Source organism: Mollisia scopiformis (assembly GCF_001500285.1).
Source record: "Mollisia scopiformis unplaced genomic scaffold LY89scaffold_34, whole genome shotgun sequence".
NCBI lineage: Eukaryota > Fungi > Ascomycota > Leotiomycetes > Helotiales > Mollisiaceae > Mollisia > Mollisia scopiformis.
The window spans coordinates 228294-252977 of NW_017263614.1; the positions used below are offsets into that span (position 1 = coordinate 228294).

The 24684-nt window shown below is 48.5% G+C and overlaps 9 protein-coding genes across 9 annotated transcripts; 6 read left to right on the top strand and 3 right to left on the bottom strand.

Moving 5' to 3' along the window:
• Window positions 1-652: 652 nt before the first annotated feature.
• LY89DRAFT_677334 (GroES-like protein) lies at window positions 653-2601 on the top strand (the record flags this gene model as incomplete). Its single annotated transcript, XM_018213673.1, has 7 exons — window positions 653-773; window positions 847-965; window positions 1026-1832; window positions 2042-2143; window positions 2193-2238; window positions 2322-2377; window positions 2428-2601. The coding sequence occupies 7 exons, from the start codon at window positions 653-655 to the stop codon at window positions 2599-2601; spliced, it is 1425 nt and encodes a 474-aa protein (XP_018062361.1).
• A 2876-nt stretch (window positions 2602-5477) lies between these two features.
• LY89DRAFT_347507 (uncharacterized protein) lies at window positions 5478-7231 on the top strand. Its single transcript, XM_018206895.1, has one exon. It carries the CDS (start codon window positions 5515-5517, stop codon window positions 7219-7221), a length of 1707 nt encoding a protein of 568 aa, XP_018062362.1. The 5' UTR covers window positions 5478-5514; the 3' UTR covers window positions 7222-7231.
• A 1249-nt stretch (window positions 7232-8480) lies between these two features.
• LY89DRAFT_691317 (uncharacterized protein) lies at window positions 8481-9830 on the top strand. The gene is made up of 3 exons (XM_018216281.1): window positions 8481-8711; window positions 8763-9713; window positions 9764-9830. Exons 1-2 carry the CDS (start codon window positions 8565-8567, stop codon window positions 9513-9515), a joined length of 900 nt encoding a protein of 299 aa, XP_018062363.1. The 5' UTR covers window positions 8481-8564; the 3' UTR covers window positions 9516-9713; window positions 9764-9830.
• Window positions 9831-10009: 179 nt separating this feature from the next.
• LY89DRAFT_789266 (MFS general substrate transporter) lies at window positions 10010-11936 on the top strand. The gene is made up of 3 exons (XM_018223233.1): window positions 10010-10391; window positions 10444-11075; window positions 11123-11936. Exons 1-3 carry the CDS (start codon window positions 10203-10205, stop codon window positions 11700-11702), a joined length of 1401 nt encoding a protein of 466 aa, XP_018062364.1. The 5' UTR covers window positions 10010-10202; the 3' UTR covers window positions 11703-11936.
• Window positions 11937-12306: 370 nt separating this feature from the next.
• Window positions 12307-13591, top strand: LY89DRAFT_347582 (uncharacterized protein). Its single transcript, XM_018206896.1, has one exon. The coding sequence runs from the start codon at window positions 12331-12333 to the stop codon at window positions 13459-13461; it is 1131 nt and encodes a 376-aa protein (XP_018062365.1). The 5' UTR covers window positions 12307-12330; the 3' UTR covers window positions 13462-13591.
• Window positions 13592-14366: 775 nt separating this feature from the next.
• On the bottom strand, window positions 14367-15812 carry LY89DRAFT_742308 (uncharacterized protein; the record flags this gene model as incomplete). Its single annotated transcript, XM_018220808.1, has 1 exon — window positions 14367-15812. The coding sequence occupies one exon, from the start codon at window positions 15810-15812 to the stop codon at window positions 14367-14369; it is 1446 nt and encodes a 481-aa protein (XP_018062366.1).
• Window positions 15813-18201: 2389 nt separating this feature from the next.
• On the bottom strand, window positions 18202-19000 carry LY89DRAFT_691320 (uncharacterized protein). The gene has a single exon (XM_018216282.1). It carries the CDS (start codon window positions 18823-18825, stop codon window positions 18298-18300), a length of 528 nt encoding a protein of 175 aa, XP_018062367.1. The 5' UTR covers window positions 18826-19000; the 3' UTR covers window positions 18202-18297.
• Window positions 19001-19903: 903 nt separating this feature from the next.
• LY89DRAFT_347700 (phosphate transporter) lies at window positions 19904-22302 on the bottom strand. The gene is made up of 3 exons (XM_018206897.1): window positions 22113-22302; window positions 20608-22059; window positions 19904-20549 (listed from the first exon to the last, which is right to left on the bottom strand). The coding sequence occupies exons 1-3, from the start codon at window positions 22189-22191 to the stop codon at window positions 20260-20262; spliced, it is 1821 nt and encodes a 606-aa protein (XP_018062368.1). The 5' UTR covers window positions 22192-22302; the 3' UTR covers window positions 19904-20259.
• A 995-nt stretch (window positions 22303-23297) lies between these two features.
• Window positions 23298-24615, top strand: LY89DRAFT_691323 (uncharacterized protein; the record flags this gene model as incomplete). Its single annotated transcript, XM_018216283.1, has 5 exons — window positions 23298-23354; window positions 23544-23669; window positions 23771-23910; window positions 23967-24420; window positions 24561-24615. Coding segments are annotated over 5 exons (832 nt in total), but the record flags the coding sequence as incomplete, so codon positions are not given.
• Window positions 24616-24684: the final 69 nt, after the last annotated feature.

Genomic DNA, 24684 nt, shown 5'->3' on the forward strand with positions numbered 1-24684 from the left:
TCCCGAAGGCCGAGCACAGAAACCAGCTCATTCCGATACCACGGATTTTATAAATTTCCTAACATGCATTTCCAAGCCCAGCATCACGAAACGGGAACGGCGCCCGCTCCCGCTCCACTCTCGCTCACCAACCAATCACCAGCCCCCTCGCCACGAAACACCTCTTCTCATCCGCGGACAACGGAGTGCTCGCTTGAAGATTTGCTAAGCGTTCCGTCCTCACACTCGGCACCGTTGCGGGATTACAAATCCCTCTTCACACAAAGAGGACGTCGCTCAATCACCCAATCAACGTTTTCTCCATGGAGATTCATCTCTGGACTTTGGGTTCGCGTCCGACGGCCGAGTGTAGGTAGGTGTGTGTGTGTAGGTAGGGTGGAGCATTGAATTTTCCGAGGTACGGAACGAGCTTGTTGCGAAATAGCATCACATCGTGCACGTATAGTGCATGGCGGCCTCGAATGATCTGATCTGATCGTGAGTGAGTGAGGAGATGGGATGTGTATATATAGAGGTCGAGTATCTGCTTTGATGGTTTTTGATTCTCTGCATCAGACTCAGTTTGGGTTTTCTTTGTGCTGTAAATTGATTTACATCTCAAAGTCCAAAGTCAAAGATAAAAGATAAAAGTACCTAGGTACATGAAATCAAAATGGCAACAACTCAAACAGCCCTAGCTCTAACCACAATCGCTGCTCCCCTCACGAAGATCGAACTCCCGATCCCGACGCCGAAGGGTAATGAGGTTTTGCTGAGGGTTACGGCTGCTGCTAGTTTGTCTTCCTTCTCCTTCTCCTTCTCCTTCTCTCTTGATATTGTGAAGGAAGTGCTGATCATCGGGGATAGTTGCACCGTTTGACCAGAAACTGCGTGACTATGGACTTTTCAACATCGGCTCCCGTCTCCCTGCTGTGCTGGCTCTAGATCTCGTTGGTGTTGTAGAGGGGTATTCTTCTACTATCTCCGTAAGTTCTCCATCCTTCCTCTTCCTTCAAAGGAATTAATAACTGATAATTGTCTTGCAGAATGAACTAAAGACCAAGTTCCCCACGGGAACACACATCTTCGTCCAAGCCAACCTCTTCAACCCCCTCGGCGGCGGCCTCCAGCAATACACCACCGTGGACCCAACCTTCGCGGCCGCGGTCCCCAAATCCGTCTCCGACGTAGCAGCCGCATCCTTCCCCATCAACGCGTTTACCTCGTTCGCGTCGCTCTTTTCTGACGAAGGAGGCGAGCATCGCGGCCTGGGTATCCCGTTCCCTGGGACGCCGGGCGCGGAGGAATTTGATTATAAGGGGACGACGGTTATGATCCTGGGCGGTGGAACTAGGTGCGGGAAATTGGCGATTCAGTTTGCGAAGATTGCGGGGATTGGGAGGGTGTTGACGACGGCTGGTAAAGGGAGTAAGGGGGAGTTGGAGAGGTTGGGGGCGAGTGTTGTTTTTGATCGGGGCTTAGAAGAAGGGAAGTTGGTGGAGGAGGTTAGGAAGGTTACCGGCGGGGAGTTGGCGTATGTTTATGATACGATGTCGACGGGGAAGGATCAGGAGTTGGGTGTTAAGTTGTTGGGGGGCAAGAAGAAGGGGTTCTTTGTTACCCTGCTTGAGGGTGAGGTTGATGAGGGGGTGCTAAAGGAGAAAGATGTAGAGAAGTGGCAGATGACGGGTGTTAGTGGCATGCATCCATCGGCGGCGGCGGTGATGTGGGGGAATATTGGGGAGTGGGTTGGGAGTGGGTTGGAGGGAGGTGGGTTTAAGGTTGTGGAGGGATTGGATTTGGAGAAGGCGAATGCGACGATGGATGCGTATAGGGATGGGGGCTTTGAGAGGGTGCATGTTAAGGTTTCGGAGTAGAGAGGAGATGGGGTTCTTATGAAGATGTGTTTAGAGAATGCTATGATTTGTTTGAGAATGGATGCCAAGATGGAGTGAAGTGAGAAACACGTGATGGGACGCTACGCATGTGCCTAGATGAGTAAGGAAGTCATGATCGTTGGTGTTCTTGTTTCTCGATTAGAATTTTGCATCTCAACACTTAGATTGAGATTCATCAAGACTTCAAGATGGCCACTCAGATCCATATCGTGACAGTTGGGAAAGATAAGCAGAAGGAAAAAGATGTCTTGACGCGACTGACGAAGGTATAATCGCTTCGTACTTGGAAGAATGACTACTAACTATAGTGAGCAGGATGTGGAGAAGCAGTATACTCTGGTCCATGTTGCGCATTGCGAGAGTGAGTTCTCCTCCCACAATAGTAGCGAGCACATGGTGCTTTGAGATCATATGATCATCTACTCACCACCCAACTCATTACAGGCCTCAACGTCGTGAAGCACGTCCTCACATCTCTCATTGTTCCACCCAAGCTATTGGTACGTTCCTCCTATACACTGTGTCACACCTAAGCTAAGAAAGAAAACAGATCTGCTCACCAAATATCTTTGATGAAGAACAAGAAGAGATTCGAGAAATCGCGAACAGGGTCTTGCCGGACATGAAACTAGTCATGGTTCCTAATGATTTGGATTTGAAGGATAAAGAGAAGAGTCAAGGGTTGTTGGAGTATTTGAAGGAGCAGGTTGAAAGTCGGTTTTGATGGGCTGGGATGCGCAGTTCGCGCGTATTGCGCAGATTTCCCGGACAGCGCGGACAGCGCAGAGTGCGCATATATCATAATACTCGAAGATTCGATAATCTCTTAGGATGTACTGATTTAAATATCGATCAAGGTATATAATAACAGACCAAAGCCTCTAAACTGCTCAGCTCAGGAAGATAGATATCTTGCGTGAGCGATGGTGGGAACAGGTACTGATACAAAAATGAAACAGGACGATCGATTGGGTTAAGATGAGAGGAAACGAGTATGCTGAGATGAAAAGCTGGACAATGTACGACAGAGTTCGCGCCTCTGAATCAAAATGCTGTACCCAACAACCAGAACATGATGGCGTTACGCTCATAGCATTTACCCAACCCTCTTGTGTCCATGAACCGAACAGTATCTGAAAGATAATCTGCAATTCTCCAGACCGCAGGCCACATATTCTTGGACTCCCAAACTTGTATGACATCAACATCAGCAGCATCAAGGTTTCGGTATGACCGTACGCCCTTCCCAAGTAATACAGCTGAGAAACATGAACACCAGCTGGTAAACAAGAAGCACAAGCGCCAACACAGCAGAGTGAAATGAAATAATCTTGGTAGAACTCCAATGCGCATCAAGTCATGTAATACGAGCTTCGAGAAATGAAAAAGAGGGACAGCTCCCTAGCGCCACTATATATTATTTTTGGACACAGCAATCTTGGCTCGCGCTTGAAGCAATCATCCGCCGTCTGTCGCTTCAAATTGGCCAGCGCTTAAAGGAAATGAAGCCCAGGGAACAAGCATGAATTGAAAAAGAGAAATTAAGCTCGCGTTTAAAGATGCTCGTCGTCGGGTGTTTAAGAAAAGATGTGCATGATGACCGGAGAGGCGACCGGCTTTGTTCGAAACGGACGTTGAGGTTGGGATGACTTGCATGAGGAAGGAGGTGTGGTCACGTGTTTCAAACCGGTTAGGAGGGGATTGTTGAGTGTCAGAGATGGGATTTCTGTCGGAAGTTGGGATGAAGATGTACTTCATGGGTCGCCTTTGGCCTCTGGTGATGTTATAGTAAAGGTTCAGATGGCATTGATGCATCGATGCATCACGTGGATTGACATTGTCTGAAGCCTCCCGTCCAAAGTCTCCGAGGTTCATCTGCATCGCCCTCAACTTCTCGGAGTTTCACCACCGCAGAACTTCATTGCAAAGTACTGTATGCAAAAGAAATCACCATTACAGTAGCATAGAGAATCTTATGAGGAGATACTTCGAACCATCACGAGATCCTCATGCTTGATGCACTGCCACATTGTCCCAACCACCTTCAGACATCTTCTCGTTGAAACGGTCGGCTCCCAAGGCCGGATGACCTTTTCGTGGGCCGCTGTCATGCATCGGAAGTCATCGTCTTTGCAGCTCAGCTCTGCAAGCCCTCTGTTCATCCCCCACGGCTTGACGTTCCATCTGAGCATCTCCTCGTCCCAACCTCCTCAATATTCATCCCAAGTCGAAAGCAACGGGAACACATGACCGCATACTGCATACTGCATATGCATAATAATACAGTAATGTGGAGAGATATACAGATCACAATGAGTCACTTCTCATCTGAAACGGATGATCTTTGAAACACTTGCGAGCTTAGAACCAATAACGACGACCAACACGAGCATGACTCTTTTGCGATGTTTCTCTGGGATCTTAGTCGTCTTTTCTATCTGCAGCGCGTCCATGAGGGAGCCAGGATTCAAGCGAAATCGTGCGCGTGTCGGATGTCCAATGAGCAGAGCGAAGAGCTTCCTCGGCTAACACGACCTTGACACGTAACCGCCGGAGCGGATTCTCGCTTTTCTCTTGAGCCTCTCTGTGCTTTCACTTTGCTACTGTAGCAGGTAATCTCGCGGAGCGCTTCAAAGGTCGGCTGTGCGAGATGACAGCGCCAAACTTGCGCGGCATTGACCGGCATCCGATGCCCTTTCTCATGGAATTTGTATGAAGAGGCGGCTCTAGTTTCATTCCCGTAGCCGCCCGTCACCAAAAATACCTCCCACGAGGATCGGCGTTAAGCTGTTGAAGGCCTCGTACGGAGTGAGCTGACGCGAGCGGTTCGTGAAGCGTTCACGCGACACACGACAGAGCAGAGAAATGTAGCCGAGATTTGTTGTTGTTGTGCTGTGCTGTCTCTCGAAAAAGCACGCTGCCAGCTGCCGACGCGTTTTGGCGCTGCTGCATACGAACGAACACACACACACGAACACCAAGAAATCTCCACGCTCTTATCCCATCATTTCCACTTCGACATGGTTCTCTAATTGTGACTCAGAGATGCTGCATACCTAGGTACTTTTTCTGCAGTAGTGAGTGCACTCTGGATGCACTCGGTCGTGCTTCCCCTGCCTCTTCCGGTCGATGGGCTTCCGCGCCTGCTGATGGAAGACGAACCATCTGGCCGAGTGGCCTCGACCAAGAAACATGATCGGGTTCACGCAGCCCTCCATGGCAAGATGTCCCTCACTTCTCCGCGTTTCAGAGTAATGAGATTGGAACGACCCATGATTTGTCCAGAGCTATTGGGCTGTGCAGCTTCGCCATGGTCGAGGATAAGTATCGCGAGGTCGCCTCGGGATTTTCAGTTGGTTTTGGTCCATTCGATAGAAGACCTTCTATTGAGACTCTTTGTTTGCCTTGCTTGTCCGATTCCTGTCGCATTATTAGATTTCAAAACCAGACGAGCTGTGCTCTTCACGAATCTCTTTGCCCTCTTCCACTTGTCTCTGCAACTGGAGCTGGCCTCCTCATACAATAATTGTAGTGTCTAATCGACACCAGCTCCAACCATCCCATCTTATTGCGTACGTGCCCAATATCAAACTCTCGTCGTCGTCATGGCTAACAAGATGCAGGCAGGTAGCACAAGATGTCTTTCGACTATTCCTTCTCCTTCGGCGACCCAACTACTCCTCCTCATTTTTCCTTCGAAGAGGCTCTCAACGACGCATCCTTCCAAATGGGTCACAGCCGATCAGGCTCTCACGCTTCTTCACTGTATTCACAAGAGTCGTCACCTGACTCCGTCAACACTCAATTGACCACGCCGGCCAGGTCTCCTATCAGACAACATGGACCATTGTTGTTGCCCAAGATCCGCCCTCAGGATCAAGAGATTCATTCTCCACCCAAGAGATTCAAGAAATCTCCTATGCCGACCACCAACAAGTCGGCATCTACGTTCCGTCCCTCCCACACCAGGAGTTACACCAACCCAGAGTCGATCTCCTTTTCGACGGCAGACAACTTTCCTTCCCACACTCGTTCAATGACTACACTCTGCTCGCCGATTACCTTCAACAATAATGAACGTCGTGCTTCAAGCGTGGATCTTCTCGACGGACAGACGCTCGGCAAATACGGCTTCCCGACTTATCGTCAGATGCCAACCTACATTCCCTCTGCCACCAACTCCACAACCCAAGATTTCATTCCACAAACATTCTTTCCCGTCCCACAACGCACTCCATCACCACTTCAGAACTCGATGCTCATCGATGATCTGAGCCTCAACACCCTTCCCATGGACAATGTCAACAACAGCACCCTTCTCACTTACCTCACATCCCCCAACCCAGCACCAGCTCTGGTCCGTCAACTCAACATTCACATCCGCGATAGCAATACCAAGCACTTCTGGTGGGATATCCGCCAAATCCGCCCATGGACATCTTTCTCCATGTCAACCATCCAATCTATCCCAGGCTTACACTCACTCCTTACCCTCTCTCTCCCATCCATGACTTTCCCACACGCACCCAAGACATCACTACAACCAGAGACAGAAGCAGAGCTAGCCAACATCTACAACTCTTTCTACGGCACCAAACTCAACGCCGCTCTGAGTCTGAGTCTCGGACAACGCCATCTCGCTATGCGTCCCGCAAATAAAGGCTCTAACCCCGCCAACGATGCATCATTCGTCTCCGCCTACACAGACGATACATCTGCACTGATCTACGGCCGCGGCCTCGGTCGCGTCATCGGACTGGTCAAGTCCTTTGATCGCTGGAACACTGGAATGCGCGTCGAAGGCAACCACCGCAAAGTCGAGTACCTTCGCGGCCTCGCCCACTTGCACCGCGTAATGCGAGATAATGGCTGTCGCTACGGCTTCATCATCACAGAGATCGAGCTAGTCGTCGTACGCAATGGCGCCGAAAACGTGCCGCATTTCGGATACCTAGAGATTCAGACTATCCAACTTGCCGCTCACTCTTCTCCGGCTGCTGCATCGTCGACGTATGAGGGCGTCGAATCCTCGTTCTCTCTTCCCGGCGAGGCTTCGCCGTCGCTGGAGAAGAAAATGGAGACTAAGATGACGGCACTGATCGCGCTGTGGTATCTTCACATGCTAGCAAAAGATGATGTCCTACCCGGCCAAGTTGGCTGGAAAGCAGAGATTGGCGCCCCGGCTGAGGGAACCAGGAGAAAGTGTTTACCGAAGGATGAGTGGATCCCCGAACCGCAGCTCGCAGAGAAGAGAGAGGCGAAGAGGGCTAGAGGGTGGGTGTGGCCTGAAGAGGCGGTGGGACGGAAGGAGTTGGGACGGAGAGGGGTGAGGTATAATTGTTAGTTAGGCTGCTGGTCAGCTTTTTACTTACTTGTGATGTGATGATTGATGTGGAGTTGGGGTGGATGGAAAAGGAAAATGGGAGGAGGGTATTTGCTGGCTTTATTAATAGGTTCAATCAATGAAGTATATGATCTATAATTCGTGTCCTGTCTTTCTTCCATCTTTGGTTGTTGCACAGAAGTCCTTGTATCCATTTCTCTCAACCTCGTGCTAGTACCCCAAACCAGCCACTCAAACCTCGTTAAATCTTTTGTTGCACGTCGCATCTAGGTAAGAAGGTGCCTAGGTATCGCGCAACGAGGGGAGTCTATCGAAAAGTGTGGAAGACTAGATGGTATTTGGGATTTAAGTTGGCCAATCAGAGGGCTGGGATCTTTTGTGGGGAGTTTTGGATGGGAGTTTATGTTTTTTGGTGAGAAGAGCGTGTGCTTAGAAAAGCTGAGAGTAGGAAGGAGCCTTCCTGTGCTTCCCGGTTTGATACTACAACGATGCTATGGTCAAGCTCCGTCGAAGTTGTTGACATTCATGGTCACGTGTCTGTATATCGATGCCTCCTTCCCGTCTCTTCTGAAGCACCTTCCTCATTAGATCAGAGACTAAAGTACTTGATAATCATCTCGCGACATCTTATTCTCTTCACAAACACACACGTATCCATAACTTTACCGGATATATTCTTTCATTGTCCATAACAGCGAGTACATACGTCTTAGGCTTTCCTTCGAGGACTATCTTTGTTCAAGAGTTTCTAGCATTCAACCTCTCGCAATCGATTCAGAAGGAATACAATAACGATAGTCAGCTTCGCCATGCCGAGCCTCAATGAGCTCCCTTTCGAAGTCCTGGAGATGATCTTGCAGTCTTGTTTCGAAAAACCCGAAGAAAGTACTACAAACACATTCTGCAGTCTAGCGCGATGCTCTCCACGTCTGAGGCAAGCGGCAGAGAAGGCATTGTACGATACCTCACTCTTGAGTTTTAGGATGCCAAAGTTTTTCCAATTTCTTCGCACTATGCTTTGTCGTCCCGAACTGGTGCGACAAATCAAACATGTCGAGCTACTTCCAGCTTCAATTGGGCCGGAGCTTCGAGATCCGTATAACATCGATAAGAACATGGAGTACGACGTGACGCACTTTTTGAATAGCGTTCACAAACAAAACATGCCATACATTCGACAATGGATTCACGATATAAAGCATGGGCAGTTTGACAGCATCGTTGCACTGGCGCTCATGATTCTCCATGGATTGGAATCACTTGCGCTCTCGCAACCTCTATTTTTCAACCTGCACGATTACTTAAAGTTTGAATATGTCAACACCATCCTTGCAACGGCAGTGATGCAGGAGCAAGAACAGATCCGCGGCCCACGTCAAATCCTCCAGAAACTTAGATCTTTCGGGATGGCATTCTATGAAGACAAGCAGGCTGACACGCGTGGATTGCGCTACCTCATTGCATTCTGTCAACTTAAATCGGTCAAGCAACTTATTGTTTCAGTTCAATATGATGTCGTCAGAATTAGTGTCCCTACTCACCTCAACTTCTCGACGTCAATCAGCAGCTTAGAGAGGATTGCATTCCCTTATTTACCAATAGGCGATTACTCCTCTCCTCAATGGGTCTACAGATTCATACGTTGTTTCCCATATCTCCACTCTTTATCGTACGTCCACCACCCAGCCGTAATGCCGTCCCGTAGACTGGAGCTTTTGGTTCGCGCGGCTGCTCATCTCAAGAGCCACTTGAGGGAGCTTCACCTACCGCCAAGTGTGTGTTGTTTTTGTCCATATGGACATATGAGGAAAATCGAGTCACTGGCACATTTTGAGCAACTCAAAATCATCAACGTGACAGCTTTCGACCTATGGGTACTTCTACCTCCTCGAGAGCTCGCCTCCGTGCTTCAGCCCAATAGCAGCGTCGTTGTGCCCCTTGTTCGCCTTCTTCCGTGCTCCCTTGAAGAGCTAATCCTACAAGAAGGCAACACAAACACCATTCTTCATGTATGGGGTTTATTGGAGGACTTGAAAGCAGAGCACTCCAGAGTACCACTTCTGAAATACATCCGAATTATCAAAAGTCAGCACCTCATAATAAGGGAACATTGGAAGACAATATCTTATCTCAAAGACCTAGCATTGAAGCACAACATCATCCTCACGGTGGAAACTCGTCGGGAGGCTGGGTTACCTCCGTTGCCAAAATGGTTGCCAGAATATGATTGTCGAGACGAATATCACCTTCAACAAGTCAATACAATACTCCAAGAGTATCTGGACCAAAGGTAAATGTCTGGCTTGGTGTGTTGTGAGGTCATCGTCGTGGCGGAGGGACTTTGAGATCGACCAACGGCTTGTAAAGTCTCAAATAGACGTAATGAATATCATCGTATCATCAATTAGTTTGGACACTGAATCGTGCCGAGAAGATTGCCTAGAGTAAGTGCTAGTTACGAGATTGACGCTCTTGGTGATACTAAATCAAACCTTCGTTACTTCGGTACTCAGGCTCGCTTAAATTAGGGGTTAATGCTTACCACTTTCACACAGGCTTACTTAAGCGCAACTCTACCAATGTCGTTAGTCAAGTAAAACCAATTCGAAGTGGAATCGAGCAATACTTATACAATAATGGCCAAAAGGCGACAAGTGGGTAACACCTCTCCCGCCTCGGCCGCCACTCGGCACGTCCATATGCAACTAGGCAGAAGCGTCCCCACCAACCCGCTTACCCGAATATCTCCCATCGTTCATCACAAAGCTTGTCTCCACAACCTCGCAATCTTATCGTGAAAAAGTTCCTCCCCTGTTGTTGAGAATCCCCAATTTTCTTGCTGTCGGATATCGATGACCCACTTGGGTATGGACATCCACGGAGATGCTGAGGGTGAAGAGTGGGAGAGGTTGAGGTCTTGTACTTAAGAGGTAGATGTCGCTAAGGCTGGGAAGAGTGTTTGCATTAAACAAAGAGGGAAAATGGCAACAACAGCGACAGGAGATGCGACAATGCCAATTGCAATCAAAGAGAAGGAGACTAAGATCATTGCTTCGGAGTCAACAAGTGATGTTGAATCTGATTCCTCGTCAACGAGAAGACCAGGATCGATATGGACCATCATCGGCTGCGCACTTGCCAACTTCTCTGATGGATATCAGCAGAGTCTGGTTTGTCTTTCCCCGACTCCGTAATTCGACGCCAATACTGACCAAATCCCAGGCGTCTTCAACAAATGTAGTCTTCAACCACATCCTCGGAACAAAAGTCTACACCTCCGCCATCCAAACCCGAATCTCAAACGCCCTCCTCGTCGGCTCTGTCATCGGCATCGTAGTCCTAGGCTACACATCCGACAAATTCTCTCGAAAGGGGGGCATGCTCTTCACCTCCGCGCTCGTCATAATCGGCTCCCTCCTCGCAACCCTCGCTTTCCAAGTCCACCCCTCGCACAACATGCTCTGGTTCCTCACCATCGCGCGCGGTATAGCAGGCGTGGGAGTCGGCGGCGAATACCCCACATCCGCAGCAGCAGCACTCGAAGGCTCCAACGAGCATTTCGACAACCAGCGCGGGCCCATCCAAGTCCTGATCTCTACCTTAATGGCTACTTCCAGGTCTCCCGTCTGCACTTTCGTATACCTAGCTTCTTTACTGGCTTCGAATAATAACCTTAAAACGGCTTATCATGCCATCTACGCTATCTCTATCTTCCTCCCTCTCCTCGTCGTCCTGTTTCGTCTTAAGATGCAAGACGGTCTCTTGTTCCGCAAGAGCAATTCCAAGAAACGGCACGTTCCCTGGAAACTCGTTCTCCGCAAATTCTGGTTACGGTTGCTAGGAACGAGCGCTGCGTTCTTTTTGTACGATTTTGTTAATTTTCCAAATTCAATCATGTCAGCAGCTATCATCAACTCTCTCTAGTCCCAGGAAAGAATGTGCGTACCGTCGCCGTTTGGCAACTCATACTAGCCCTCTTTCCTGTTCCTGGGGTATTAATCGGAGCTTGGCTCGTAAATAGAATTGGGCGGACATGGACCGGAATCCTAGGCTTCGGCGGGTACGTGGTTCTAGGCTTCATAATAGGAGGGTGCTACGAACTTCTCACCACGAAAAGCATCCCGGCGTTCGTGGTGCTGTATGGATTGTTTCAATGCATGGGGCATATGGGACCAGGCGCCACGATCGGCTTGATCTCTGTGGAGAGCTATCCGACGGCCGTCAGGGGCATGGGATATGGTGTCTCGGCGGGGTTTGGGAAGGCGGGGGCGGCGATCGGGACGCAGGTGTTTACGCCGATTGAGGAGGTTGCTGGGAAGGCGGCGACGTTCTATGTGGCGGGCGCGGTGGCGGTGGTGGGGATGGGGGTTTATTGGTTTTTGCCGGAGGGGAGGAGCGTTGATTTGAGGGTTATGGATGAGGAGTTTGAGGGGTTTATGAGGGAGGAGGGGTATGGGGAGAAGGTGGAGGAGAGAAGCTAGATAGGAAAGCTGAAAAGAAGATTGAGGTGACTTGATATTGGGTTGTGAGGTCTTTGCTTTTATTTAAAACAGTGAGAAAGCCGAAAAGAGACTTTGTAACTGTGATTATGACGTGTGATATCTTTATCTTCTCTGAAGGAGTCGAAAAAGTTGAGAGTGAGGCCAAATTTCACAGATGGAAGAATGAGACATACCTAATAGAGTTCTGGTAGCTACAGTAATAGACATGAATGCAGAGTCCTAATATTCTCAAGATTTATGATGTTCTTGGAATACATGAGGATTATGATAAAGGCTCGGTAATGGTATGGTCTGCATCCCATTGGTGAAGGAACAATCCTGGACAATAGCTCACGTGAGTTAGTTGGCAACCCTCACCACCACATATTCCGAGCAGTACATTCGGAGCCGTGGTAGCCCCTGTTTTTGGCGATTCGGTGTAGCCTTGGAATTTGCTTCGGTTCTGCGAGGAGATGCAGTGTCAGCAATACCAGGCAATGCAATAATGCCTCAGCGACAACGCCGCTTACAACCGGTCCTCGGTGTCGCTAAAGCTCAGAGTGGCTGTGCCTTGAAATGACGATATACTACATGAACACCACCAACAGGCACTTCGCGTGCATATATAATGGGGTCTTTCTTGGACAAAAGTCAAGAAGCTCTTCTTGCACAGCCTTCTCATAGTCCCTCACTGCAAGTCACTTCTACGCAGAGATTTTCATCCCTCGCTACGAATAGGCCTCAAAAGGCATTCCACATATATACCAAAACGACAGCACGCTACCGCTCCTCCTCTCCATTGTATGCCAACATGACGACAGGCTTGGAAGGACCAGCTATTTCTCTCGCGACCGGAACCGGGCTGATAATATGGAATAAAAAGAAACAGTACCTCGGCGACGTCCAGACATCCGAACATGTTCTCAAGAAGCACCTTGATCGTAACCAAGAGATGCAAAAACACATCGACCAATTCCCTTCCGAATACAGCAGCTCGTCCAAGGTCGCAATAGAGGCATTTTTAGAAGAGCAAAGACAAATACAAGAAACTGGGAAGACAGACTTGGCGAAAGTCAAGAAGCGCAAAAGTTGGCGCTACGCATTGGTCTCTGGCACGAGAGAAGCAAGGGCGCGGTCGATTGCTGAACTGCGGAATGGAATCGAGGGTATGGACAGGAAGGACGCGGACCACAAAAAACGATCGGATTCGAGAGAAAGTCGAGAGAGGAGAAGGGAACGTAAGGCTCCTTCACAATCAAACGACGATGCTTCTCGCAAGACCGTTGGCGGAAGTAACAATTCGATGACACAAAATCCTTTTGGTCCCAGATCAACAACGGAGAATGTTGATCCACCGGCTCGCACTAAGGAGCAACATATCACGTCCAAGAGTCACTTGACAACGAAGAATGTTCATCCATCAGAAGATCGCACTGTCAAGCAAGATACCAAACGAAGCCGAAGTATCAAAAAGAACAGGAGCATCAAACGACGTAAGAGTATTGATTCTGCCGACCACGACAGAGTACCCCTTCACCAATCTCCGTTAGTGACTAGCGAGACTTCCACTGCGAGTGTACCAGCACCGGTTCTCCCACCAGCATCACCACAACTCGCAGCCGCTGCCCTACCACAGCCTGTGCCGATCCCTGTGGCGGCAATACAAGCCCAGGTACTGCAACTGGCACCACAACATGTGCCGAACAAGCGCAGGAATTGGGATCCTGTGTACCGCCGTGTTCCCAGAGCGGGGCGATGAATGCTACTGGAAACGACAATATACTTGAAAGTAACAGAGGGTTGCGAAGACTTTCCCCAGCTGGATTGATGGAATGGTACTGGCATTGTCTCTGTTGCTGTCATTTGGGGCGGCCTTATCTTCATTGGCGTGATTGGTACAAATCTGGCTTTTATTCACTTTGTTGCCCATTTATTCTAGACATGTGCGATCTGTGATGATAATATCAGGCTGAATTCTCGCATTTGCTTCATGAACCATCCAGGTTCCTTCACAGGGCCTTACCTCGTGAGTCGCAAATAGGGTACTCTCAAGCCCCAAGCTAAGAGTGAAGTTGAATCAGGGGGCGCAGAATCTCTTTGATGGACTTCAGGCTGATAATCAATATTTTCGAAGAAACACCTTCGTGTCTTGAGTCGGAAGTTGGAACAGTGACTTTCTGTCATTTCCCCCACAAGCAGGACGTCTTTATAGACAGCGGCGGCAGTTTTCAGCCAGGACTTTGTACAGATTTTCATCAGCAAGGCTCATTCGCTATATAATGACTCGTATGAAGGCATCCGGCGAGTAGAATTGCTCTCTAGCATTATGTTCAGGGTCTTTGGGCTCGGTATTTGACTTCCAGGTCCGAACGGGTCATCCATTGGCACTTCGATTTGAGCCATGTTCCATTCTCCGGTCTCCTGCCAAGTTATGCAAACCTCGCCAATGAGATGCAAGCTCTCATTTTTGATGCGGAGGACGAGAGGCAAATTGGAATGCTCGATCTGGTAGACCTGGTCGTCTTGCTTGGCACCATCACAGACGAGGACCAAATGCTGATCCCAGGGAGCGCCAGCAAATTGCTCTGCAAGGGCAAATCGAAGTTTGAATTCAGGGACAGCGTCAAGTGCTGAAAGAACATCTTCCCAGAAGTGGAATGCAATCTATGGGGGTGCTCGAGGCCGAGGTGACAACGGAGAGCCCAATGGTTTCGAGAGCGGAGTTTGAGGAGGCATAAGGAAGGACGGGGATTCTGCGGTAGAATGACTGGTGCCACTGCTCTTACCACGTCTCCAAAACCCAGCTTTCTTGTCCTGCCGAAGCGGGACGATTATTTGTTGCGTCTGAACTGAAGGAGAAGCCACTCTTGTAGAACTAGTGGTCAATTGGTCGTCTTTGTCATCATCAGAAGCTCGAGCATGGTTGTATTGCCTTGCCCATTCCCAGATTGGATTTCTCCGCCACAAAAGCGAACCAAGATGGTCAAGGACATCCTCTACACTGCTCATATCGTAATCTGCTGAGGCCTCTCTCTTATTGACGTCTCTTATCATGCGTGCGAGAGCATCGGTAATTTCAGTCTGGCTGAGAAGTGTGGTAGATCTGAAGCCTGGCGCAAGCCTATTCAGGATGTCCGAACAGATTCCGTTCATTACTTCCGATTCTGGACCTCTACGAATGCCAAATGCACTGTCTCGAGCAGCTGGAGAAGCTGGACCGACTCTTGAAGATCCTTCCACTTGCGTGATTGTTGCGATATACTGGCCTTTTGTGATTAAGGTTGATCCGTTGAACTCGGCACGAGAGGAGATGCTTCTGGATATTGATCGTGGTGTATGGGTCAGCCAAGGTGGAAGATGATAACCCAGCTCTGCCCAATCAATACACCACTTTGCTGCGTTTCTGAATCTCTCCTGTAAGGGCACCCAGTTCGCAAGCAGGATGACATTGCTTGGTTGCTGAGACCTGATCATCGCATTCGTCAGATCATAGAAAATTTTCTCAACTGAACCGGCATACGTCGGCAAAGGCACAAGGTTAGACCCATCGCTCGTCATTCCCAGAAGGGCATACACTTTATCTCGCGGGTCTGTAGCAAGAGAGTATCTGCTTCTTATCAACGCCTCAGACAATGACATGCGAGCGTTCGTTGAGAGCCCTCCGAGTTCTTGTTCCTGGGCCCTGAATCTGATGATGGCCCTAAGGAGGGCTCGTGTACGTTCAGATAAGTTCTTAAGATTTCTCGAAGCTAATAAGAGAGGATTCAAGTAAATTCGAAATTGACCAAACATGATCTCGACTTTCGAAGCTTTCGAGATCTCTTGGATGATCCAAACTCGCTCCCAATACGGCCGCGAAAAAAGTTCTAGTAATCCGCGAAGTACACTAGTTGGACGGTGCTGTGCTCTGAGAGCCATCATAAACTCGGGATCGTTCTGATTTGGTTTGCTGCGCCTGGGAGCGGGTTCTCGAGATTCGGATGAGAATGATCGGAGATACTCTCTTTGTCGATTCAGATTATCGAGGAATTCTTTGACAGGCTTGAATGATGAATCGGCACTTCCCAACCAGACTATTGCATTATTTGCGCGGGAGTAAATGAGACCCATATGCTTAACCTAGTCCGCTTTCTCCTTCAAGTTTGCTTGGTTGATGCAGACTGAGTCGACGTCGCAGAACGAAATCAACATGTCACCACTCCCGCTCAGGACTCTTTCCCTGTTGGGGTTAAAATATTATTGAATATTCCCACCTTGGGTGCGATTTCCTTCCTCGTAACATCTCTTTATCCTCATCGGAAACAAACTCCCTGATGTTCATAATGATAGCGCATTGCTGATCCCTTCGCGTTAGCGAGCTGCGTACAGGTATGCAGAGTAGGGTAGGAGCGACCCCTCTGGAACCTAAGATCGCCTCCCACAACAACTCCTTCCCTCTTCCTCACATCACAACAAAACAAAACAAAATTAGGAAAGCACCGAGGAGAAGACACCGATAGAAAGGTATATAGTAAAATAAGCAAGTTTTGCGTCAACACGGCCAGGACCAATGGCGCAGGGGTTTGTGTCGCCCACCACAGCTAATGCCCCGAGCATGTAATCATGCTCATTCTCGAGGATTTAAAAATTGTCATCCTTTTGATTTTCTTTGCTTCGGCAAAGAAATAAGGAACTTTGTGCAAGGGCATGAGGGAGCCACGGTGTTATCACCGCAACCAATTTTTTTTGCGAGACCTAGTATGAAAATATATTTGAAGGGCAATGAATTTATATTCTCAAAATTCGCTCGATTTGGTGAAAATTGACCTGTGGGGCGCACTGAGCATAATGGTTGGCGGAGTGGGTGGCAACCTGTATCATGAATGCGCCCATGCCTCATTATACAATTAAGCGAGAATGCATCACGGGACCGTCGCTTAAAAATTTATGGATTATTTTCAATTTTAATCATTCTAAGGTAGGTAATTGTTATTAAACCACGCATTATTGTATTTTGACTTGACTATTATGGCTTTAATATGTACCGGTCATTTAAAGTAACCATCCCGTGACCGTCTTAGGATCCTTATTAGCCCCCGGAGTGATCGCCCTTAGGAGGTGCAGACCTAAAGAAGTGCAAACCGCCTTCGCTTGCTATATAGGCAAAATAAATTGGTTGGTGGCAGAACTAGGCGGTGTGCACTTCTTTACGTCTGGCACCTCCATAAAAGTCCACCCCGCAGGATGTTCACTCGTCTCAAAACAGCTACCCATTGCTATTTTGAAACGAGTGAACTTATCTCCCTTCCCTCCGTTTGATTTGCTTTAGAAACAAGGATTTACTTACGCACGTGTTATGGGTCACGATATCATCATCGCAACTATAAAATTAGCCGAGTTAAAAAAAACCCCCCATCTTGAGAATTCCAAAACAAAAAAAATAAAATTGTCATCCTTCTGATTTACTTCGGCAACGAAGAGCTTGTGTAAGGGTTATTAGAAGCCCACAATTTTTATTTTGCCCACCAGGAAATTAGCATATTTAACAGGTTGCACGCAACCCGCTCAGCCAAACTTCCTTTTCGTTACTGAAAAAAAAGACTATTTTAATCTATAACTATGAAAGTCTAAGAGTCAAGTGATACTGGCAAAATTTATAATACTTCACTCACATGCTGTGACAGACCAGATCAGATTGAGATGTAAGAGGTGATCCATTCTTAGAATACTAAGGTGAAGAGCTGAGGACAGCTCTCAGGAGTGCTTATATACAGGATTCTGCCAGGCGGTGAGTTGTCACGTGATAGGACTGAAACCAGCACTGTGACACATGCTATTACTTATATAGACTTATTAAAGTAACCTTTTAAAACCCGATTCATAAAGCTTCCATTAAATTATAAGGGCAGAAATAATTCGTGTGGGTCACGTTTTATGGTTTGGCACGTGACTGAAAGAATCGAGCACTGCATAGTCACGTGCTCGCAGAGACTTAGATGTCTGCCTATAAGGATGAAGACGAGATCGAAGGAGGGTACAGAAGTAGTAATTATAAACTAGAAACAATGCATTTTCTTGTCTGAACCCCAGCTTTGACGGAGAACGAGAACGGCATTGCATTCGAGGACGGCAGCTAACCGCTCGCCTGGACGAACATTAGGCCGACATGGTCTAATGAAACCCGTTTTGTAGCGAAGAACTAGGTTGTTGGATCCTTACCTGGGTAATCCAGGCTAGTCACGTGATATTGGATATACCACCTACACTACCTACCTAGGTAGGTAGATAGAAGCACTGTTCTGAGTGTATAAACCCCAGTTCTCTACTCTCCGTAAGAGGATCCCATTCTGGCTCCCTTGAGAATCGGTTATAGTTTTTATATTGTTCATATATTCAAGACTCAAGGTTAAGCTTAGGTTAGAGCAGCGACTATTCAAGTCCAAAGACGGAAATAGACTTTGGTGGGTTCAGTTGTCGTCTAAAACTACCTAATATTAGTAGTCTCAGACCATATTTGTTCCTTTTCACTTCCAACGCGGTTGGTTAGCGGCGCTGTCTGCGATTAATGGGGGTTAAAATTAATTGACAGTATAGAGATAGCTAGGAATAGCTTCATTTAGACTTGAGGTAATTCGTGCACTTTAAAGCAAGGGTGCATACATCGAGACGAAGAATAGGTAAGGAGACGCGCAGGCAGATAAAAGCGGATCCGACTTGCAAAACGAAACCCCTCAGAAAACAGAGGTCCAAACCTCAAGTTTCGGCGGTATTCCGTTGGGGATCGATCGAAATAGATGCATATCGCATCGACCCATAGAGCTCGAGCCGAGTCACGGTATCTCAAGTGTCGTAGCGCGGTATCCAAATTCCGCGTAAGTGAAATATTTGTCCTTCCGATGACCATAGGCGTAGCCGCTTTGTCTTGACCCCACACATAAGAGAGTGCTTCATATTTCGCATGATCGTCCAAAGACACAACATCGAGAGCACCGCAAATCGGATCCTTTACTTCGCCAGGAGATAGCAGAAGGAGACGTATTTGAAAGCGGCCTGAATCTAAAGACTGATATATATCTTCAATTGATGATGAGGCTGAGCCTTGAGTCGATTCGGGGACATCTCCCACATTGGAACCGGGATTCATAATCAGATACTTCGAGTCAACCTGACTTAACAATACGACTCGGGACTTTCAGAGCGAACGTGAATAAGCTTTCAAAGGCGGCACAAAATAGAGCGAATAGTCACAAGAATTGAGTACGGAGTATTCAATCCGCGAACCATTCTGCGCGGCTGGATAGATGCCACACTTCTAGCTTTGTCAGCCGCTATGCCAAAATTGGCAGTCTGTAGAAAGAAGGATGTCTATTAATCCATGCTGGCTTCGATCAAGACTTATTACCACAAGACAAATAAATCAAAGGTGATAAGGGTGCATTGAATAAAATCACCCGCTGCGGCGGACGCCAGATAGAATGCTTACTTACTTAGGTGGGGAACTTTAAATGTTTGGAAGTGCAGCCTCAAATCTAGCAGGAAGCCTAAGGCACCATATTCCTCCACCACATCTCTTGTTCTCAAGATCACCACAGCATGTCTGCTCAACCATCTCTGCCTCGTTTGAATATGCTCACTGTCATAGAACATTGTGCCGATTCTGAGCCGTCGTCTATGGCATTGATGTTCTACCGACCAACCACGGAGCCCTCTACGGGCCCTCACTCTCCGAGCAATATGTCTTATCGCATGCCACCTTCTGTACACGCACTACATGTACATCTACATATCTCATCGACTTTCAGAATTACCCAGAACGCGACCATTCCTACCGACCACCTATTCCGTTCTCCCCGCTCCACTACATAACCAGAACGCTTCGAAAGCCTTGTTGGGTTAAGAGAGCGGTTCAGGCAACTGCTAGACTACTTGATTTCGATTTCAAGCATAAAGCGGGGAAAATGATATTGGTTCCATATCGGAACTCCAAAAGAAGATGAGAAAAGGGGCCTGGGTCGCGAGAATCAAGCGAGTGGCATAGAGAAATCTGTCACTGAAGCAGATGGCGCAAATCGCGCGAACAGCCCGAAGTGCGCGAAGTGCGCGGAATGCGCGGAATGCGCGAATCTGAACCAAGCAAAAATCATCAGGACGAAAATAACCTAAAGCAAGGAGAAGTAGGAGGAAGAGGATGTCGAGGCCGTCCGTCCACTGGCAGGATGAGCTTAAGATTGGAGAGTGCCTAGGAGATCTTACAACATCCAGCTGAAAACAAATTTCGAGGATCGCTCAAGTGTCTGATCACCAATCACCATTCGCAGAGTTTTGATGCAGACTATGACGAGAAGCCGCAACGATGCACCCTGCTTATCTCCTAGTGGGGAAGGATGAATGATTTCTCAGTCACGCGGGGTACATTTCAGCAAAGCACTCATTTTTTGAAGACCGTCCAATTGTGTCTAAATCACACCACATATATGTCAACCATGCTTCCAGCCTAGTCAACATCCATATTGCTCTTCTTACAAAGACTATTTGTTGACCATTTCATCCTCATCCACCGAAACTTCAAGCAATTCATCTAAGAAGAAAAGTGAGGAGCATTGAGGAACAGACCCATGAGAACACCGCCAAGTGTGCCGGCGATTGGAATGGTGGCAATCCATGAAAGAAGGAGCAGACCGACTCTCTGCCAGTTGACTGCTTTCAAAGTGCCGTTGCAGAGACCGACACCAACGGTGGCACCAGTGATGCACATCGAAGTTGAGACTGGGAGAGAGAATTGCGAGAATAGTAGAACAGTGATTGCAGCACCCATTTCCATGGAGCAACCTCTACTTGGCGAGTGGTAAGTGATCTTGTTACCCATCACTGTTCACGCATGAAGTCAGTACAGAAGTTTAGTCTCTGGAGCGGAAAGTTTATTTACCCTTCATGATGTTGTATCCGTATGTGATCAGACCAAGCGAGATGGTTGCAGAGAGGACGGCGAGCTGCCAGACTGGAACCGGAGCCTTCGAAGCAGCAGCATTTCCGGTAGACCATGCAGAGTAGATGACGGCCCATGGACCCACCGAATTTCCGATATCATTAGCTCCATGAGCAAAGGACGCAGTGCAAGCAGTGAGGATCTGAACAAACGAGTAGGTGTGCTCGACCTCATTAGGATACTTCTCTGCATGTGCATACACACTTTGCATCCGTTTCCCCTCTGGTGTACCCGCAATACCACTCTGCGCAGCGTGGATGTCGTAGTGGAGACCGTAGAGAGCTCCGCACACCATGATGGCAGGTATACGCTTGGCGAGGATCTTCATGTTGTGAGTCTCATAGACCTGGCCAGGTCCCATTGGGTTGTCACGAAGTGTTCGCATCGCCCAGCCAAAGGGACCGCGCTTCTGCATAAGCTTCTCACGCAACTTGCTCTCGCCCTGAGCCCTGATATCTGCGTATGTGTGTGTGGCCTCGGCTGCAACTATCCTCTTCTCATTGTCCTCAGAAGGTGTAGAGATAGGCTCGATTCCAGTATCAGTCTTGCCAGCATCGTATTCGCTACCGGACTCTGGAGTGCGAGCGGAGACATGTTCCTCTTCCTCGTCTTGGACGACAGCATAATTTGGGACGTTGGCTCGGTCCGCATCAGCTGGGGCTGGACGCTTGAAGAGCAGCGGTCCTTGGATAAACATCCACCATTTGACACTCGAGTCCTTCTTGATGATCCTCGCATGCACAAACGGCACGAAGAATACTGCGGAAAGAACCGCAACACCGCAACCAGTCCCCATCGTCACCGCAGCCACATACCAGGAAGGTTTCTTGTTCAGACCAAGGTTGGGAGAACCTTTATACACGATGGAAAGTGTACAGATGGTACCAGCTACGAGGAACCAGAAAGGCGAGGAGTAAACAGCCCATGGGACTGGATTCTTACGCATGTGAACAATGATTTTGATGAGCATGAAGATCGTTGCAGCAAATCCAGCCGAGATGGCAGGAGCCATTCCCAGACCTGCGAAGATGGCACCAAGACCTTTCCCGTTGTTCCATCCCCACTGCACTTGAGAAGCACCAACAGTGGCAACACCTACACCTGCGACGGCAGAGATAAGCGAGTAGGTCGATGAGACGTGGGCAGAATGTCGAGTGCACCACATGACCCATGAAGATGCAGCAGCGAGGGCGCAAGTGAAGGCCAACATTTGAACTCCGGCATCTCCACGAAAGGCAGCGTTGGGAATGATACCGTTCTTAATGGTGTCTGCTGTTCGAGCTCCAACGGTAATAGCTCCAAGCATTTCGAATATCGTTCCAAAGACCATCGCTTGCCTGTACGAGATGGATCTCGATGAGACACTGGTTGCCCAAGCATTTGCAACATCGTCTGTCCGGGGCGTCAGTCTCTATTCGGCAGATGAAGAAGGCTGGATTACTCACTTGCACCATTGTTGTAGGCATCGAGCATAGCAAAGAAGGTGCCAATGGCAAAGACGTAGGAGTACTCGTCGAGCCTCATCTTGCTATATTGAAAGCTATGAGTCGAAGATGGGTATTTGGTTCTGGGTGCTGGGGTCAAGGAGAGACGGGGATTCAAAGTATATATACTTCATCTGGCATGCAAACCTATCACACCTTCCCACTCTCTTGGGTCCTTTAGCTCAACCGGCCACGCCGTGGCCCAGAGATATGGTACATAAGAAGTGATACCGTCCAAAGGCAACTTCAACCACGTTTCCATATGCTAAAGTATGATTCGAGATATCGCCATAGCTACACACTCATTCCAACATCAAGCTTTCAATACATTTTTCTAGAACAAGAAAATCACGCACCGGCCAAGAAAGACCCAGTTCCTTGGGAAGACCAAAATCCAGCTTGGCGGACTAGAAGAAGACTTCATGTCCGCGAGGACGAGCATCTGTGGTCGATTGGCGGGGCGGGAGGTTCCTTGGCGGGGTGGAGGGGCGAGCTTGGCGGAGCGGACAAGAGGCTGGGCGGAGCTTGGCTACAGGTGAAACGTCTTCCTGTAAGATTGCTTGAATTGCGCACGTGGGTGAGACATTTGGGTTCTGAAAATGCTGTTCGTTCCATTCAGACGGAATTGCACGTGTTGCGTGGTTGTCGAATGCTGCCAAGCTTTTCGTACCAAATGAGGTGCATATTGTAAAGTTCCTACAGAGACAAAAGAGACGCACTGCCACCAAGGCATGAAGAGTATATTCCAACATTTGCCACAAAGATTGAGAGAACTTGGAACACCGAAGGTGGCACGCTTACTTTGACCCTAGCCCCGTCTCGCAACAACCTCCTCACATTTGAATGCCCAACTATAACACCATCCTTTTTCTTCGTGTTTTGAAGTACATTTTGCTATAATTCTCAGCAATTTCATCAAAAGCCTCGTTTTCAAGAAGCTATGTAGCGGTCGCGATAGAGAAGAGACTTTAGCGCCTCACATAATACGCCATGCTAAGGCTCTATGATAAAAGCTCCAAGTTAAGGCTCCAGGTTGAGGCTCCAGATCAAAAGTCCAATGAGGCGTGCGGCAATTGGTCCCGATGCTGTAATAGTTGTAGCATTCTCCCCAGAAGTGTCGCATATGATGCACAAGCGATCGGGGCGCTTATATCATTGGTGGTTGAAGGCAAGTTGGTGTGGCTGCGTGGCAGCACTCCGCCCCAGGCTGCCAGTTGGGCAGACTTGCCGACCCGAACCCTGCATCTCCCCGAAACTAAGCTTTTAAACAATTGAACTCTTCCTCACACATGGTTGTTTTTGTAATGCGCAACATATGCTCTTGGACCTAGATCGCCAGGACAAAGGATGGACCCACTGACAGCGCTAGGAGTCGCATCTAACATCGTACAGCTTGTAGATTATGTTTCTAAGCTAGTCACTATCAACGGAGAATTATACAAATCTGGCGCCGAGAGCAGCGTCAGGAATGAGAATATCGAGACGATCACAGAAGAGCTCCTCAGCCTGATTAGAAAGGTGAATGCTACACCTTCGATACAGAATCCAGAACTTGAGAGCCTATGTCGCGGCACCAATGAAGTTGCCACAGAACTGCTCGAAGCTTTGAGAAGCTAAAGGTCAAAGGAGTGAACTCGAGGATCAAGTCGTTCAGGATGGCGTTGCGGAGTGTGTGGAGTGAGCAGAAGATTCAGGAAATCGAGCGGAGGTTGGAGATGTTTCGGGAAGCGATCAACCTTCGCGTGGTGGTGAATTTCAGGTAGGAGCTTACTTCCATCGTGGGTTTCAATTGTACAGTCGTGCTGACTTCTCAAGGACACAATTCGATCTAGTGACTCTACGTCTAGAGGGAAAATTCGATAATCTTGATGCGAACGCAAGGTTGCTTCTCGATGCCATTATTGACTGTCGCGATGTGTTTGAGACGAAATTGGAAGAGCAGACGGAGACCTTGCGAGGCTTCCATGCTAACACCGCTGCTGTAGCTCGGGCACGTGAGGAAGCCAGAAGCTACTTCACCGACGTTCTTCGACTCTTAAACGTCGTGAGTCAGGACCGCCATGAAAGTAGTCAGCGGGAATCAGAGAAATTGCAGGAGACCATGCTTCGGATTGTCGAAGAGATGGAGGAGCAGAGGGCACTCATAGAGCGTCTCCAACGCGAAAGGGAAAGAGATCCAAGTCTTCGCGAGAGACTTGATCTGCGGGATAGATTAAACACTGCGTACGCGGTGCTGTTCAGGCTTGCGATGGTCTTGGCGGGTTTACAGGTAAGTTGCACTTCGTCCTTGCGAGGTCTTCTAACGTTCACAGGTCATTTTCCTCATGCTGCAGGCTCGCCCTTGGGTCTCAACGGATTCTTTCGCGACAAGGGACGAGTGTAGCTTGCCTCATAGTCGTCATGTTACAGTTGGAGACGGCTGAAATCTTGAATTATAAGGCGGATACATACGGACCATACCTAGGTATGCTAGGAGAACAGTTCGGGGCAAGCGAAAAACATTCTAATGAGGTGATGCACCGCATCAGCTGAT